General features: G+C 39.1%; 1 protein-coding gene across 1 annotated transcript in view; it reads right to left on the bottom strand.

The window, feature by feature from the left end:
* macrod2 (mono-ADP ribosylhydrolase 2) overlaps positions 1-13,396 on the bottom strand; it is a 402,096-nt gene extending 388,700 nt beyond the window's left edge. The window contains exons 1-3 of the mRNA XM_040034340.1: positions 13,176-13,396; positions 4,748-4,849; positions 2,836-2,949 (exon numbers count right to left, since the gene is read on the bottom strand). Coding sequence (XP_039890274.1) covers positions 2,836-2,949; positions 4,748-4,849; positions 13,176-13,212 — 253 coding nt within the window. The 5' untranslated portion in view covers positions 13,213-13,396. The remainder of the gene's footprint in view (positions 1-2,835; positions 2,950-4,747; positions 4,850-13,175) is intronic.
* Between the last annotated feature and the right edge of the window lie 6,507 nt (positions 13,397-19,903).

The following is a 19,903-nucleotide window of genomic DNA, read 5'->3' on the forward strand; positions in this document are numbered from 1 at the left end:
TTCCCTAAGAAATGGATGAAAATGGAACATAATTAAAACAAATGTGTCAGCTTTAACAAGCTGATCGCTGCAATGAACCGCAAGAATTTTGCCACTGGTGATTCCAGTGAGCCAAACCTGGAGAACACATTGCTAATGCAGTTTTAAAGTAATAGTTAAGGTATGCCATAATAAATAATGAGCTGTGTCTTCCATATCACATCACAGCCCAGCACAACAGGATATTAAACTGCCAAATAAATGAACCAAAGGACATAATTAGTAGCCTAAATAAATATGGGGTCACAAAGATGTATTCCTTCACACCAACCTCCACATATATCTACAATTTGCACTCGTAATATCTCAATTTATAAATCACGTTGGACCGTGGTGAGAAAAAGTCATTCGGACTGTTTACTAAAGCTTGTGAGTAATACTTTCAAAAACTCCCACAATTCACACACAGCAGTCTGCTGGTGCCAAGCCTAAGTGAAAAACAGCATGAGAAAATGGAAGTACTGCAGGCCAGAGATTGGAACCATTGAATAGATGAAAGGCAAGAAGTTGAACAAGCTATCCAAAAGATCTTATCAGTGCATGTTGCTCAACATCCACAATGCCTGCTCAGAACTGTGTTAGTCACAAAAAATTTGGGCAAGATCCACAGGACCAAGAGCATGTGCAGCCTAATCAACTAAATCGTTTGCCAGCAATATTTATATAGCACAATGTCATCCTGTAAAATGTTTTGTTACCAGTGACAAAAACATTGGGACTGGAACTTTCCATTTACATTAAAATTCCCATTCATAACAAACTACTGTGCAAAACTGCCCCACACTATAAACAAAGCTGGACAGTAAAGTCCATCACTGTGTTCTTATCAGTGCTACCACCTGTACAAAGACGAGTGGCTTGACAGTATGAATGGAGGTACAGAGGGCCAAATGCTGAGACCTAAAAAATTATAAAAGGCTTCAGCAATTCATTTGACCTTTCGAGCACCTCTGACAGCCTGCTAACCAGAATCAATTGCCCCCTAGCCAGCATGTTGCTCAATCACAGCCTGGATGTCTGGCTGCATTAGCTGATGAAGTAAACAACCTTCCTCTGCTGCAATAGCATTAAACAGTGTAAAACAAAAACCTGCAACGTTGCATCCTGAACCTTATTTTCTCTTCTCGTGTGCCCTAAGCATCCAGCCACAAAGCACTGCTCATTTTATCCATAACCTAAATACTTCATTTTGAGGCCACAGACTTACATGTAACAAATTTAAACAGTAAAATTATGTAAAATTGCAAAGAGAAGTTTCCTGACTTTCATACGAGTATGTGATATACAGTATGTTTATAGCATTATACTCAAAAAATATGTATGCAAAAATGCAGATTTTAAATAATTTGTTTACATGTCAATTTTACATGTTTTTTGTTTTACATGTTAAATTTAATGGCATCTGTTCAAATGAAACATCCTTTCACTTTACAGCAGGCACGTTTTCCTTAATGATTAATAATTTAAACAAACGCACCTTTATTTTTTTTAATATTTTGGCTGCATTTTATGCAACGTTATTGTGGCATGCTCATGAGGGCAAGGAATCATTTTTGAGTGCAACAATTGATTATCTATATCAAAGTGTGTATACTGAACAGAGATACTAGTTGTACAGGTAAGTACCTCAATAAGCTTTCATTAATGTAAAAGAATAATCATTGTTTTTATCTTTTAGTAAAAGTTCAAAGTAACAAACTTTAAACACAGCTCAATGTTGTGGTCATTTTCCTCACCATAGTATCAAACATAGTGTTGAATATCAAATTTTTCATATATTGTATCAAAATTAGTTGATTCTGTCACAACACCAAAGTAAATAACATGCAACAATAAAACTAGTGGAAGAATCTATTTGACCTCTATAATAATGCATGTGATACATTGTAGGTCAACATGCTGATGAACAGACACAACAGCCATGAGATTAAGGTTCATGTCAGTTGTACTCTTTTTACATAATGCTGACACCATGCCAACCTCATCAGCATGGCTTTTTACATAATACATTAAGTTCATTAGCCTCATCCGATGGAGCAGTCTGTTTTTCACATCTATTAATCTTGCATAAATTATAAGGCACTAATTTCACACAAGGTGAACACTGCCTAGTAGACTCTAATGAGAATATGAACGTATTTGCAAACACTTTGTGAGAAAAGAAAAGTTGTGAAACAACAGAAATCCAATATATACTATATTAATATTCTGCTCCTGCACAGTTATTGAGGTACCACAACTTTAAGCTGAACGATTCTCCTCGGGATCAGCTCTAGCAACAGGTAAAGCAATTCTTCCACACTTATAACTCTGTGTGTAGGTTGTGAACAGAATGCAGAATATTATATAACAGTGATGCAATAATGAGAAAAAACACACACTTCTGCTAACCTTTCTTCATCCTGGTTTTTCACTCACTTTGAAAGATGTTTATGTTGTTTCCCCCAACAGCAGCACTGAATAATCACTGACAGATCTGTGTCGCATCACTGACAAACCAGATAAACCTCACCAAAAGCAGCTGGTCGTGAACCCTTGTCTGTCACTTTCACGAGAAAAGCCATGAGCTGCAATTATAGTCTAAACAGCACTGTATTTTAACTTTCGGACAGTCAGATCAGCGAGAGCAGATGTGTACTTTAACATTTGTCTCAGTCATGCTGACCACTGTGTAATGCCATAACAACCAGTATTTCCCAAGTCTTAACAGCAGAGGGCAGCCAAGGACAACTTAACAGCCTTCAGGCATCAAACACCATCCACCTGTTCTAAAAGGTCAGAGAACAGAGTGCCTACCAGCATTGACTATGGCATCCACCTCCAAGACAGTAATATCTCCTTTGTAAAGAGATACTTTATCACTCAGCCCTCCTCCGCCTGTCCCCTCCTTCCCATCTTCTTGGTCATCACCTGAAATAACAAAACAAAGACTGTAAGGATCACTTTGTCAATGATTCCAGTGTCCTATACATCAATATTCACATTTTTATTCTATTTGTAGAAGCTGTCTAAAAATACTTGTGTGATGCAGTGTGTAGTATTGATTTTTGTTGTGAACCAGTTAAGTACAGTGGACAAGCAAGACAAGTTCACTTATAACCATTCCACAGTGTCTATTAATAGTAAAAATCAACAGCTTTCTTTGATGCAGAGTTTTTTGTCATAATCAATTTAAAAGCCTGTGTTGGTTTTTATTAGCAATGAGTTTTGCTTCTTGCTTCGCATACAGCATACACAGTCACATACTGAATGACAGGTCGATTTATAATATTAACATATTAAGCCTTCCATTAACTCTTATCTTCAACTTTAAAATGACTTTTTTTTTTACATAACAAATGGCTTACTTTTTTAAATGTGCCATTTAAAGGTAGCTTCATACATTAAGAAAATATAATTCAGCTTTCTGAATCTAAATGAGTTCTGCTTATTATTTCTGACACTATTACAGGGTAATCACGCTGTTTCACAATTAAAAAATTATTTCTCATAATCTTTCACTTGCTTCTCTATTTTACATCATATTTTGATATGCTTTGTGAATTGTAATGTTAATTAAATACACTAATTCCAACTTTAAATCAATACAATTCCTGTCCAAGTAACTGAATATAGGAAAATACACTTCACTGGACAATTTTTTAGGTATACCTGTTTAACTGTTTGTTAATGTAACTATCTTATTAGCCACTCAGAAACTAGATAGAATTCTGCATGTAGAGATGGTTGAGACAACCTGCTAAAGTTAAAACTGAGCATCAGGATGGGAAAGACTCTGAACAGAATCTTACAAAGAAAATCAGTCCAGAAGGTAAATGACCTTAAATGACCAACTGTAGTAATTAAGGTATGCAGATAAGTATCTTTGACAACGCAACACTTTAAATTTTTAAGCAGCAGCAGAAGACCACACCGGTTGCCACTTCTGTCAGCTAAGAACAGGGAATTAAGCCAAAACTTCTGTTTTTATAGAGCTGGTTAAACATGTGATGATCACCCACTAAACTGCATTTGATTAGCAGTCGCTGGCTGATCCTTACTCTCTCAATTGCTATGGAAGCAATAAAGGTGTGCTACAATGCATTTCCATTTTGGCATCCTTCTTACTCACAGCTGTAACCCCACCATTTCACTTTACCTTTTTGGCCAGATGAAGAAACCATTCACACCCTTTTAGCAACAATTTTTTTTAAAGGAAAGGGGTCTGTGACATCACTATTTTGCAACAAGTTCTTGCACAACGTTGTCTTTCTGCCTCTGCTCTGTTCAGCAAGTGACAGAGCACCAAAGTTTCAGCTATCAATAAAGAGCAGTAGTCCACAGTTTGAGATAAAAGACTAAGTAACATACTGTTGTTTACAAATGTCTCTTTCAATTGATTAATGTTCATGTAGCACAGCCATTGTCTAGGGTTAATTTTGTTACAGCTATATAATCCAACACCAGTTTCTCATTTAGGTTTTGAAATGGGCAACAAATAAAAAAGATAGATAATACATATATTTTAGATAAGTGAAATTATGAAAATACATCTGTTCAGCTTAAATTTTTAGCTTAAATTAATTGTACTTATGCTGGCGCAGCTTTTCTGACAAATAGCACTCCTGGTTTCTGATTGACCTGTAAGAATTACCACAATGTGTACGACCACACACTTAGAAACACTTCAAACACTTCAGCATCCCAAATGGCACACTCCCTCACTTACATCTGTTTTTCTCTCTCCAGGTTAGTATCTTGTCCAGAGAAATGAAATCTTGACGACGATACTCCTTGCGCCTGTCATCCAAACTTAGATGGAGCAGTCTCTCTGTGAAGACAAGTTGCATACACGTGACAGAAAATAAAAACAGTTTTACTAAAAAAAATAACTGATAAAAACAGGCCAAAAATGTAGTCCTTGCACAAATAGGTGCTGTACTGATTTATGTTAAAAATCACAAACATCCTTCCTTCACTTTAACTTAATATAGTTTTTTTTCTTCTCTTAACCAAAGTCATAGAAAAGTGCTCTTGCTTTACTGAAGGCCCCCACCCATATCAGTAATAGTTTCAGGCCTTGATGCGAATGTGGAACTTCCCCTCCACAAGTTAGTTGGACCTGTCATGAGACAGACCCTTCATCGGTAGCATTGTGATGGAGGGTGTTTAGCCATCGCTTATGGCTTTAAACTGGCAGTTGTGGACACCATACGCCTGTCAGACAAGCATTATTTTAGTGCAGGCTTCGTGCATGAATCCAAGCTTTTAATCCTCCCTGTTCAAAGCTCTGTGTTGCTTTTTCTCTGCACAAACTCCTATACGACTTACAGGTCATTGAAAATACAGTCAAGGTGTATAAATATTTGAAAAGTTAAACAATTTTTGTAATTTTGCCTGTGTACTCAACCACAGTGAACTTTCAATTGAACTGAACTTAATATATTGCCCCAGAACCCGATGATCTTCTAGAGTAAACCCTAAAACTCAGACAGTCCTCTGTGAGCAAGCACTTCATAGTGATAGTGGTAAGGAAGAAACCTCTGGCAGAAGCAGGCTCAAAGAGGGCTAGCCTTCTGCTGTGACCCATTAGCGGTGAGGGGAGGAAGCAAGGAGTAGAGGGAGAAGAGAAAGTGAAAGTAAAAGGAACTAAAAATAGAAAAAATGTTCAGTGCAAGAGGGAGAAATACGGTGTCTCTTTATCGCCCCTGTTAGTACTCTAATGCAGTGTTCTTGAGCAACTTTTCAGAGTGTTTTTAGAGTGACCTGATAATAATCAAGTACAACAGATCAGTCTCATAGTAATAAATCTCATCTGGCTATATTGATAAATAAAGCTGGAGATCATCTACAAAGCAAAATGATTTACATAAACAATATGGAATCTGTCAGATAGATACGACTCAAACAACTGCAACTCATTTTCTTTATACCAACAGTGGCTGCAAGTTCAAACAAACCATTCCTCTGCAGGGGATCAACAACCTGTTTTACAACTACTCATTCAAGAATTTTTCAAAATAAAATGAAAGGGATACAGTGGGGCAAAAAAGTATTTAGTCAGCCACCGATTGTGCAAGTTCCCCCACTTAAAATGATGACAGAGGTCAGTAATTTGCACCAGAGGTACACTTCAACTGTGAGAGACAGAATGTGGGAAAAAAATCCATGAATCCACATGGTAGGATTTGTAAAGAATTTATTCGTAAATTAGGGTGGAAAATAAGTATTTGGTCACCTCAAACAAGGAAAATCTCTGGCTCTCACAGACCTGTAACGTCTTCTGTAAGAAGCTTTTCTGTCCCCCACTCGTTACCTGTATGAATGGCACCTGTTTGAACTCATCATCTGTATAAAAGACACCTGTCCACAGCCTCAAACAGTCAGACTCCAAACTCCGCCATGGCCAAGACCAAAGAGCTTTCGAAGGACACCAGGAAAAGTATTGTAGACCTGCAGCAGACTGGGAAGAGTGAATCTACAATAGGCAAGCAGCTTGGTGTGAAAAAATCAACTGTGGGAGCAATCATCAGAAAATGGAAGACATACAAGACCACTGATAATCTCCCTCCATCTGGGGCTCCACGCAAGATCTCATCCCGTGGGGTCAAAATGATCATGAGAACGGTGAGCAAAGATCCCAGAACCACACGGGGGGACCTGGTGAATGACCTGCAGAGAGCTGGGACCAAAGTAACAAAGGTCACCATCAGTAACACACTACAACGGCAGGGAATCAAATCCCGCAGTGCCAGACGTGTTCCGCTGCTGAAGCCAGTGCATGTCCAGGCCCGTCTGAAGTTTGCCAGAGAGCACATGGATGATACAGCAGAGGATTGGGAGAATGTCATGTGGTCAGATGAAACCAAAGTAGAACTTTTTGGTATAAACTCAACTCGTCGTGTTTGGAGGAAGAAGAATACTGAGTTGCATCCCAAGAACACCATACCTACTGTGAAGCATGGGGGTGGAAACATCATGCTATGGGGCTGTTTTTCTGCCAAGGGGACAGGACGACTGATCCGTGTTAAGGACAGAATGAATGGGGCCATGTATCGTGAGATTTTGAGCCAAAACCTCCTTCCATCAGTGAGAACTTTGAAGATGAAACGAGGCTGGGTCTTCCAACATGACAATGATCCAAAACACACCGCCCGGGCAACAAAGGAGTGGCTCCGTAAGAAGCATTTGAAAGTCCTGGAGTGGCCTAGCCAGTCTCCAGACCTCAACCCCATAGAAAATCTGTGGCGGGAGTTGAAAGTCCGTGTTGCTCGGCGACAGCCCCAAAACATCACTGCTCTCGAGAAGATCTGCATGGAGGAATGGGCCAAAATACCAGCTACTGTGTGTGCAAACCTGGTAAAGACCTATAGTAAACGTTTGACCTCTGTTATTGCCAACAAAGGTTATGTTACAAAGTATTGAGTTGTATTTTTGTTATTGACCAAATACTTATTTTCCACCCTGATTTACGAATAAATTCTTTACAAATCCTACCATGTGGATTCATGGATTTTTTTTTCACATTCTGTCTCTCACAGTTGAAGTGTACCTCTGGTGCAAATTACTGACCTCTGTCATCATTTTAGGTGGGGGAACTTGCACAATCGGTGGCTGACTAAATACTTTTTTGCCCCACTGTAAATCCTGCCTGAGCCAAGTAGTAACTCATGTGGTTTAATTACAACCACCTTAAAAGCCTGTGATATGTTGCCTGTTAATAAAGATAAACTGATCGTATTAAAAAAACAATGGTTAAACTTCTTTGAACAGTGTTGTTGGAATGGGGTACATTAGACCCATCAATAGTCTTGTAGGAACTGAGTCTAATCGACCCTATTCCTGCAAGACTGTTGATGGTTTGGAGCTAGTAAACACATGAAGTTAAACTTTAAAGATCAATATGAGAGAAAGAGCCTAAATATATATCAGCATTTATTAAAGTTGCTTTTCTTCATGTTAGCTCTGTGGGTCAACTCGGAATATCTTTTTCCTGTAATGGTTATCATTTTCTTTGTAAATAAAATACATTAATGAAATCAATAGAAACTCTGAAAAAGAGCAAAATTAATTTATTCCTTGATGTGGTCGAGAGAGTTATATTAATGATTTGTTGTGAATTTTTATATTTACATTATTTTTTGCTGATTTTTGGTTTGTTCTTTGTTGGTCTCACAGGAAATTTATACAATTTAGATTTCTAGAATTGCAACCTGCTCCATCCAAAGTGAGATGAAGTCATCTCTTCTGATAAGACCAGAAGTTTTCCAGTTATCTATAAAGTTTAAATTAAATTATCTATACGTTTTAAATCAGGCAAGCAAAATGTGATCAAAGTTCAGATTTCAGCTTTAATATGAAGGGTTTAACACAATTTTTTGCATTAAATCTTTAGGAAATACAACAGTTTTTTTACACAATCCCCCCATTTTTAGAGACTCAAAATTAACTGGACCAACTAACATCATTTTAAGCAGAAGGATTGTTTTTAATACCTGAATGAAAATCCTTTGCAGCCAGTGAGTGAAATACAGAACCCATCAATAAATACTAACTATATCTACACTGTCCTGCCCTTTGTCTGTCAAGAAACTATTTCAAAGAACTTACTTCTTAAAATCTCACTACATTTAAACTCATACTAGGCGCTATCTAATCAATGTACAAGAAATCTCAGTGCTTTGTATTGCTTATGTGTTTGTTTTTAAAACTGTCTAATATCAAATAACTTCTGCTGCTTTTCTGCTCTGACTGCAACAGAGCCTTTGCTTGCTACTGGTTGACAGCATTGAGCTGTTGTGCAAAAGCAAAAGCAAATCATCCTAATTATGTGCTACTGTGAAATCATTGCCAGATAAGTAGCCTAGTTTACACTGTGTACTTTGAAATCACCTCTGTAACAGATCAAATAAAATGCATGTCATATCAACATTGTATTGTTTCTTTTTAAATGGCACTATGGGTTATGAGACTGTTGCACAAATAAAAGCCTACATATTCAGGGAAAAAGAGATGACTATGTTCTGGTCAGAAATGTAAGCTTCTTTGGATCATCGTTACACAGAATATCACAGGAGGTCAGGCTTACATTGAAGGCCTTGCAGCAATAGGGGATATCTGTTGTATCCCTGATGTATTCTCTCTCCCTCTTGCCCACTGCTGTTACTCCTAAAATAGCTATTATTCTACATGGATGAATAAAAAGGCAGTTCTGGAGTTGAACACAGAAAGGCTCTCTGGACTACAGTGAAGCACTTTGTTGCTGTCCTTTGCAGAATCCCAAAGATTGGGTTAGAGGTCATGAGATTATTTCACATAGTATCATATCAATCAAAGGGCCTGAATAGTTTTCTAAACTCCTGGCTGAAAGGACAAGTCACCTGTGCTGCACACATATAACATATATCACAATTACCGTAATTGTCGGGCTATAAGCCGCTACTTTTTGCACAAGCTTTGAACCCTGCAGCTTTTAGTCAGGTGCGGCTTTTCTATGGATTGTCCATGATTTTTGTCATATCGTAAGACGATTTGTTTTGTTTGTTCCGCTGTTGTACGGCACTACGTTGCCTGGCAGAAGGGCATGTGATCAGACACACAGTATCGGGGTTCAAGAGTGGTATGTTGGTCACATGTCCATCCGCCAAGTAGCACGAAAAACAAACTACAAAGTAGCGCTACGTGTTCAGCGGGAGGCGTGGATGACGAGCGGCGATAAACTTGCAAAAAGCAAGTTATGCTCAACTCCACCGGTGGAATCTGACAGCGTGGAAAAGTGTGAAAACATCTACGATCACCAACGGATTTCGAAGGGCTGGACTGCTGCATGATGGAGAGGAGGACACCGCCACGGCCCTTCAGAGGGTGTTTGACTCTGACACTGACAACGAGTAATTGTTTGGTTTTGAAAGTGACAACGAAGGAAAGGAGCTGAGAGTGGATGACGTAGCCATCCTGAGCCTGTTCGTATCCGACACTGGAGAAGAGGACTTTGGTGGTTTTAGTGCGCAGGAAGATGGTGGTGAATGACTGACTTTTCTTCTTGTTAAAGCCGTGTCACTGCACCTGAGCCGAATCTATTTTTCTGGTGTGCTGTAGGTTATTGTTATGTACTACATTTGTTACTCATTTATGAAGCACAGTACATGTTTCGTACTTGTAATTACCGCTACTTGTACATATACCTAAAAAGTTATGCAAATATGTACCCTTAACTTGTTTTTCAAAATATTAATAAAAGGGGTGTGTCTCCAAACAGCCATCTCTTTCCTGACAATTCCCTTTGTGCATATTCTCTTACATATGATAAGTCAACATTGAAACACCTGCGGCTTTTAGTCAGGTGCGGCTAATGTATGTACAAAACAGGATTTTCCCCTGATTTTAGCTTGTGCGGCTAATATTCAGGTGCGCTTTGTAGTCCGGGAAATACGGTAGATCAATGAGTTTTGGGCAATTTCTCTAATTTTGCCTCCAGTGGTTTCAAAAGGTGTGATTGAAAACTTTCAACTTTATTGAAGGTGTTTAACAAAAAAAATGCATCAACCTTTAACATATTTCATTTTTATGCATATGGCCTCATTTTCAGAGGTTCAAAACTGATGGGACAAACTGACATAATTTGAAATATAATGACTGGTTTAAATACTTCAAGACAATCGCCATAACTAGATACTGTGTTTCCTTCCTTGCGCTTCACTAACTGAAAAGCTTGCTCTACTGGGTTGAGACCAGGTGACTGGCTTGGCAGTTGTAGAATATTTGCCTTGAAAAGCTCTTCCATGGCTTTTTCAGTATGCTTCGGTTCATTTTGCACACTGAAGTGCTGTCCGATCAGCCCTGCGGCATTTAGCTGAACCTAAGCGGAGAGTATAGCCCACTACGCTTCAGAATTCACCCCTCTGTTTCTATCAGCCGTCACATCATCAACACTAGGCCCATGGTTGAAATGGCAACCACACATGCCCGTGACATAACATTGCCTCGTTTATGTTCAATGGATAATGTTTTATGCTTTGGATCAGGGTTAGGGTTATGCATTTGGAGCAGATCCTTTCATTCTCCAGACTTTTCTCTTCCAATCAATCAGAGCTGTGCAGGCTCTTTTAGATATTTGCTGCCAAACCCTTCATGAGTGTAACCAGTGGTAATGATACACCAACCTCCTTGAAAGTGTTTTTGCTAGATGCTGTGAAGCGTTTTTCTTAACTAAGAGAAGAATTCATCTACTTAGTCTTCTGTGGTCTCGCAGACCTTTTGGTGTGGCTGAGCTAGTGTTTTCATTCTTTTTGATTGATCTGGCCACTCAAAAAGTTTTTACTGTCTCTCTGATAGGTTTATTTTTTGGGTTTTCAGCCTAATGATGGCCTCCCTCACTCCCACTGACATCACTTTGGACATCACATTTAGAGTTCCAGTGAAAAGTTACCATATTCAAGTTCAGCATTTGGAATAATCTCCAGATCTTTTATCTGGAATAATAAGCAAACTGACGTCATCTAACCATGAAACATTTTGTCAGCCAGTTGTCCAATTACTTTTGAGCCATTGGAAACAGTATTTCCTCAATAGTTAATGCAAAAAATTATGCAAAGCCCCTTGAATTAAAGTTGAAAGTGTGAATTTTAAATTCATATTGACTGTTTGATTTAAATTCCAGTGTCGTGGCGTACAGAGGCAAAACTACAAAAACTGGCATTATCCAAGTACCTGCAGCCTGAACAGCATATGCTGTCTTTTTATTCATGAATATTCTCGGTTATGTTTCTATATGTTGTTCATTCTTTTTCAGAAATCTCCCTAGTTTTACTACAGTCAGAATTCTGATAAATGTGGCAAATCAGATTTTCAACCGCTTCAGAAATAAGGCTGATCTTTCCAGAGAAACTAAAAGTGTCAAAATGAGGGAAATTATTTCATCTTTGGTGTTATTACATAGCGCGATTTCCCAAAGCCTAGAGACTCGCCCAAGTCAAGGAGCATTTTAAGAAATAAGAATGTTAATATCCTTAAGTTTAAAGGGTTTTTCTTTCTTTCATGTTTTGACTTACCATGATCTCCTATTAAAAGGATTTGACGTAGATTAACAATAGTACTTACATTGATATTCATTCTGTGGTGCTTCCTGCTCAAACTGGAAGCATTTATAGAAACATCCTTTAGCCACAGACTGAACCATAAAACAAATGCATAATTCAAATTGAAAGCCGACAACCAATATAATGCAAAACAAAAAATAAAAAACATGGTTTCATTTACTGAATGAGCTAGATCAGATAAGGAAATTTGCCCCTAATGTGACATTATGTAGCACTGCTTCTCTCTATAAGCATGTCATAGCAGGGAAAATACATGTGCAATCGACATGCATAATTGTGGCTGCAGTCTAGTTGCTGTTTGCTCGTTTTTAAGGTGGCAGAAACGCAATGCAACCAGTGACTGCCACACTGACCACAGCTGCTAAGCCAAAAGAAAGAAGTTTACCCCGAAAAAGCTCTGCTGTGAGTTACAAAGCTACAACTCACAAGTAAACTTCACAAAGTGCTGAAGTCTCCCTTACTGCCTCTGCCTCTTTGTCAGACAACAGGTCTGTCCTGTATGTCAAAGAGAAAAGTTTCACAATAACCTGCTATCGTTGTATGCTTCAAACTGTGGTCGGCTTTAAGAATAAGTGCACGGTTTATATTAATGCACGCTAATTCCTAAGAGAGCTGTATACCTACAAGGGCATTCAGTTGCAGAGAATGCTGTTTGCAACTCAGCGAACTGCTGCTGCTGCTGCATCATACAGGTGGGAGACGGGAACTGTTAGTTGGGGGTGGTGGGGTACTCTGACAGGTACGTGAAGACTCGAGAAAGATCTGTGAGCACCTTAAATGTAAGCTAATAAGCAAGCACTGTGTCAGCAGCGTTGTTGCGAATGTCAAACATACATTACGGCGGCACAAACAGGAGGCGGAACATCATTACAACATCTGTACAGTCCGCCCTGTGGGATTATCAAGCAGTCTAGGAAACAAGTAGGCTACTACTGCAGCACACGGACAAGACGGAAAGAGTGTCTGTCAGTCTTCTGGCGTGGTAAAGATTCACGCCGTCTGCCATGGAGATGATGATAGCCTCATTCCACCTCCCCCCCTTTCCAAAACAAGCCTTACCTTTTTCAGTCTTCCAGTCCTTTTTCTTTTTGCTCATGCTGCCGGAATGATTAGACTTCGAATGGTTGTTTTTTGACTGTGGCAACCCCAGGCTCACAGTGAATAGAGTTCCGAGAGAAAAAAAAAACCTGGAAGCTAAAGTGAAACAGCCTCTGGACGGTTGTCTCACCTGTGAAGCTGTCAAATTTCTATGGACCTCAGTCGGCTCAACCTACCGTGACTGCGCCGTAAAATTTTCTGTGTACGCGTCCTGGGCAAGTGATTGGAGCGCGGGAAAGGGGAAGTAGGCGTGCGATTGGTCCGGCTGATCCGTCAATCACGTAAGGTTCACGCACGGAGAAGGCAGGGTAGGTTGTTTCCGGCGGTTCACCCTCCTGGCGTGTGAGGCGGTAGTCTAGTTACAGCCACACTGCAAAGAGTGCAGTTTACTTTCAGTTACTGCAAGCAAACAGTCCTGCAACTTTGTACCTGAAATATGCATTTGTTTTTATTATTATTATTAATAATAATTACGGTAGTTCGAAATTAATTTCTGAACACACTCCGGAAACAAACGGAGTAGCCAGTATAATTAAAACATAATAATCAATGAATATGGGCTGTAGGCTGATATAACCTCCTGTCTTTTATATGTAAACAGCTTGTTAAAAACCAAGGAACACTGTAGTTATTACTTTGAGAGTAATGTAAAGGGTTGTTGCTGATGAGTAGCAGCCTTTTTGACTTTTTGACTTTTCTAATCATGTTAACTAAACTTCCCTTTGCTAGTATTCTTATGACATGTCATTATCCATGATGGAGCAACTATTTGCAGTGTGTGAGGAAGTAATGTTGCCTCAATGCAATTGTGCAATCTATTTGTAATTCTTAACAGCATTGGGTGATTTTTGTGATAATTTGGCTGTAGTTGTGGCTGATAAAAATGACATTTATACAAATGGACAGAGATGGAAGAGGACTGGAAAGACCAGATCAAACCAGTAAGTGAGGCTGTCATATGTGAGAGACTGGTTCCAGAGACCACCGTCTGTCATCTGTTGTATTAGCCATGGTCTGGTCCAGACCCATCTGCTCCTAAAACCACTGACATTATGCGATAGTGGAAAATTTCTTTCATCCAATCTGAACTATAATCCCTATCCATATTTAAAACAAACAAACATTTTGAACATCATTTTTGATGAAATGCATCCAGATTAAATGCAGTTCAGTCATTTCAACTGAGGGGAAAATATAAAAGAAAGGGGCAGCATAAATGGACGCCATCACGGTTTACAATTTGCTCATAGTCTATTTTAAACGTGCTCGCCAGCCGCCTCTTAATGCAGTCAAATTAATGATCTTTATCACACTGAGCTGGTGCACCTTTTAGGAAATTAAGACAAAGTAATCAGCTCTCACATCTGGCACAGAAACTCGTAATTTCCTCATAATTTTTTAATTAGTTTCCAATCTCACTGCCTATTACGGATTTACCCAACTATTGAACACCATCCACACTGGGAATAGCAAACTTAAGTGTTTGCCTCTGACCTGTATTTGAACAAATATTGTATTTGAATAAGGCGGAGATTGCGGGTTTACAGCTGTAATGTTCGGATCAAACCACTGGGTGTCAACCTTGCTACATTTTAGCCAGCGGGACTGATTTTGGACTTTAGAGTAAATATTCAGGTTCAAAAGCTCTTATACACTCTTTAAAACATAGCGTCTGTTTACACGATACCCAATATAATATATCTATTATACTAAAATATAACCAACTATAACATAGGTCTAGTATTCACATTCAAGTACCTATATCTGCATTTTCTTCTTATGTTATCTGTTTGGATCTTATTTTATTGTTCACTGGTCTTCATTTCACTCTTAGAATTGTTGTGTCTGTCATGTTGGAATAACTAACGTTGTTTGTTTCCTTTGAAAATTTGTGACAGCATATTTTTCAAAACAGAGCTCTGGCCTAAGTAGATATTTAATCAGCCAAAGTAGATGAAAGTGTTATTTAATGTTGTTTGCATGGCTTTCTGAGTTTGATTGCGATGATGGTAATGTCTTCTCTTTTTCTAATAGGGTGATGAATTAGAAATCAACAAAAATACCATTGTCTGGACTTTTTTTTAAAAAACTGGAATCGATTTAAATTAGTTACATACTGTATGTATTACTTAACTAATGTGTTATAGTTTGCGTAATAGGGAGCAGTAATTCAGACAACATGTTTGCATGTCTGGTGAGCAGCAGAAAGATAAATGTTGACTGTCTTGGCTACAGCGAGGACATGATTCTGCAAAGAGCAACAAGATAAGTCTTGGCTTGCTGGCCACAGTGAAGAGTTGATTCTTTAGGGCAATCTGTATACTCCCAAAAGAGGAGGATCTATATTTGTAAGTTTGCGTAGGCTATTGTTATTGTCATGGTTACAGCACAAGAAGATTAAGCCGGAGGCTGTACCTACAAGTCACTGGCAAGAACATTGCATCGTCTGATCTGTTTTTGGCTATATATGTCATATCCCACTTATGACAACAGTAAAATAATGCAATTATCTACAGAGAAATGCACAAAATTATACCTGACTTAAAGTGAGCCTAAAGGCTATAGTAATTATAAGTATGCAATTATGTAATTATTGTTTAAATGTGTTCTTATGTCAATGTCCACATACCCTTTGAAGGTTTTTTGTGACTTTTTAATTTGTTTTATCTGAAGGGATCGTGTCATCATATCTGTTCTCAGTCAATGCCTAATAATAAAACACATAATTACTTAATACAATAATTAGTGTTTTCACTGTCACAGATCAATCAGTCAGTGTAGACAAAATATTTCAACTTCAGTGGGATCTCCGGCGGAAAACAAGGTTTAAGCCTAGTCTCTGTGCAGCTGGCCCACTGAAGCTTTTTCTAGATGCCTTCCCTTATCTGGTGTTTTTCCATAAATTTCCATATCTTGCAAGGGACTTTAACAGGGTTACAGGACACAGCTCTGAAAGCCTTAGATAATGTCTTAATGTGTCCCTAGACTACATAAATAATGCATGTATTGGCTTTTTTTTCCTTCTCCATCCTACCTGATCAATCAAGCATTTGTCTGACCATATTAACTATTATGTGTTATGATAGTCTCTGCTCATCTGAAACAAAAAACCTCTATGTACTGTAGGTATATATTTATGTAGGACCTTGATTGTTTAGTCTTAATCAGGTGTCTAAGATCTGTTCTGCATGTTGCTGAACCCAGAACTTTAAGAGGAGCCATATGGTCCTCTTAAAGAACACTTATGGAACCATCTATCCATTTTCTCCTGCTTATCAAGGGCTGGTTCGCGGGGGCAACAGCCTAGCAGAGAAGCTCAGACCTCCCTCTCCCCAGCTACTTCCTCTAGCTTGTCTGGGGGAACACCAAGGCGTTCCCAGTTCAGCAGAGAGATTTAGTCTCTCCATCATGTCCTGGGTCTGCCCTGGGGTCTCATCCCAGGCACGTGCCCAGAACACCCCACTCAGGAGGCGCCTAGGAGGGATCCCTGTCAGATGCCCGAACAATCTCAACTGGCTCCTTACTTTGAGGCCCTCCTGGATGGCCAAATTCGTTACCCTATCTCTAAGGAAGAGACCAGGCACCCTTCAGAGAAAGATCATTACCGGCGCTAGTATCTGTGATCTTGTTCTTTTCAGTCACTACCCAGAGCTCGTAACCATTGGGAAGGGGAATGACGTAGATTGACCAGTAAATTGAGAGCTTCATTTTTACACTCAGCACTCTGTTCAGCATGATAGACCAGTACAGCATCCACATCACTGCAGCTGCAGTACCAATCTGTCTCGCGATCTCCCGCTCCCTTCTCCCGTCACTCGTAAATAAGACCCCGAGATACTTAAACTCCTCCACTTTGGGGATCAATTTGTCCCTAACCTGTATTGGGTACTCCATCCTTTTCCGGACTTTTCCTTTTGCGAGGACCATGGCCTCAGATTTGGAGGTGCTGATTCTCATTCGCACCACTTTACACTCAGCTGGGAACTGCAACATTGCAAACTGGAGTCCACTACCCGATGAAGCCAGCAGAACGACATTATCTACAAAAAGCAGAGACAAGATTCTGAGCCTTCCACCACTTGGCTAGAAATTCTGTTCATACAAATTATGAACAGAATCAGTGACAAATATTATATAAATATTTATATATTAACTTTAGACTAGTAAATGTGATAAACTGTCAAAACTTCACATTTTTACTTTCTTAAGCACATTGCAATGGTGCACCCTTATAGATTTTTTATCCAAAATTTTATTTATTGGATTATATTTCATCAGCTGAGACTTAAGAGTAATGAAACGATAAACTGTCTCTAAAAGTTTTAAATGTATGTTTGTTTTTGCTACTTTGGTCACCTTTTCAATATGTTTTTCCAATTTTGAATTCTAAAATGAGATCAAGATTTTTTACTTGAATCCTGTTTTTTTAAATTGCCCGATAATCTATAAATTCACCTTTAGTTCAATTCAATTCAATTTTATTTATAAATTGCCAAATCACAACAGTTGTCTCAATGTGCTAGTAGGCACAGTTTCCTTGATGTTCAGTGTAAGACAACACTTTTCAAGCTATGCTACCAAGCAATGCAAATGATAAAACAGTTGCAAGAAGACAGACAAGGCATTTTTTTCCTGATATATCACTTTATCATCAGCATATATTTGAAAACCTACTAAAGCACGACAGTGGAAAATCATTCATATACACCGAGAGGCATAACATTATGGAAAAATAGGCAATCATAAAGACTGGATCTCACGGTCGTGGGTCGGTGACCCAGTGTTTTGTGTTTTGAATTATTAATAGGATTTGCTTTCATTATTATGTAGAATTTCTAGTCTCTTGATTTCTGTGCTTTACCTGTGATCCATGTTCCCCCTGTCTCCTTGTGTCAGAGTAAAGTCCGTGTCTCTGTGCCTTTGTTATGTTTCCTGCTTTACTTTGCTAGTCCTGTGTCCTTTGTTAATGTTTTTAGTTTTGCTTCCCCTTTGTCTAGTCATGTTTGATTTCTCCCAGGTGTGTTTCCATCCTGTTTCCCATTCCCTCATTATTCCCCTGTGTATTTAGGCCCTTTGTCTTCCTCTGTTTGTTGTCAGATTGTTTGCATATCATCCATGTCCTTTCTCCATGTTCTTCATCCAAGCCATTCATGTGCCGTGTTCTACGTCTTCTCTCAGGTTTTTGATTCCTTTATGTTACTTTTGTAGCTGCCTCCTCGTTTAGGTCTTTGTTTAGTGTAGTTTTTGTCATGTTCCGCTTTTGTTTGTTTTCTGTCCCCACTGCAAATAAAAGCTCGTTCACAGTGTCCGCACTCGGGTACAATTTCTCTACACTCCACACGTCTGCCCAGGCAGCCGTGACACTGGAGTGAGCTTGGCAAGGACCAAATTGTGATGGCTAGATGACTGGATGAGAGCAGCTCTTGCGGGGGTATTCCCTGTCCGCAGTGGTCAGTATCTATAAAAACTGACCCAGAACAGCTATTGCTCTTTGTGGCATATGGTGCTGCACAGACATTGACCAGTCAGGGTGCCCAGGGTGACCCTGTCCATCAGAACTGGACTACCGAGGTATGATCTGATGAATCCCATTTTATTTTACACTACATGGAGGGCCAGGTGTGTGTGCGTCACTTCACTGGGGAACATCTGACACTAGGATGCTCCACAGGAAGAAGACAAGGTAGCGGAGCAATGTGATGCTTTGGGTAATGTTCTGCTGGGAAACATTGGGTCCTGTTACTTTGGCACACATCACCTACCTAAGCAATGTCGCAGACCACATGAACCCTTTCATGGAAATGATATTTCCTGATGACGGTAGCCTCTTTTAGAAGTATTATGCACCCTGCCACAAAGTAAAAACAGTCCAGTAGTTCAGAAATGGTTTGAAGAGCACAATAAATTTGAGATGTTGACTTGGCCCCCAAATCCCCCAGATCTCAATTTAACCAAGCATCTCTGGAATGCACTGGACAAACAAGTTTGATCCATTGAGGCCCCACTTCACAACTTAAAGGACATTTTGATTCCAGATACTATAGCACAACTTTGGGGATCTAGTGGTGTCAGTCCCACAACCATTTGGGACTGTTTTGGCATTAAAAGGGGGACCAACACAATATTAGTCAAGTAGTTCTAATGTTATGCCTGATTAATATAAAATAGAAGTGTGCCGAGAACAGGTCCTTGTGGAACACCTGCCTTAGAGATTAGAAAAGATTAATTTTTCATTAATAACACATATTTCCCAATAAGAAAGATAAGATTTAAGCAGTTCTAAGGTTTTGTCAAGTTATGTAACCTTAGAAAGTCTGAGGATAAGAATGTGCTGATTTAATGTATCAGTTGCCTTTTTAATGTCCAGATAGACAGCACCTACATCACCTTTGTATACTGATGAGTTAAGTTGTTTAGTAAAAAAGCATGTGCAGTCTCTGTGGAATAATGAGGCTGAAAATCAAACTGTAGTTGATGCAGACTATTATTTGACTCAATGTAATTCATTAAATATTTAGAGGTTTCACCAAAACACTTGCTCAGAGGGAGTTTCTTCAAATTTTCCACGAACTTTAACTTCAGCTCCGTGGCATACGATTAGATTTTGGTTGCCAAAGGTTGCTGTGACCTCACAAAGCAAATTTTTGGCAATAAAATCAAGTTTTTGTGGACTAAATTATGACAACATT

The sequence above is a fragment of the Simochromis diagramma genome, unplaced genomic scaffold (genome assembly GCF_900408965.1).
Source record: "Simochromis diagramma unplaced genomic scaffold, fSimDia1.1 OVJJ01000481.1, whole genome shotgun sequence".
Taxonomy (NCBI): domain Eukaryota; kingdom Metazoa; phylum Chordata; class Actinopteri; order Cichliformes; family Cichlidae; genus Simochromis; species Simochromis diagramma.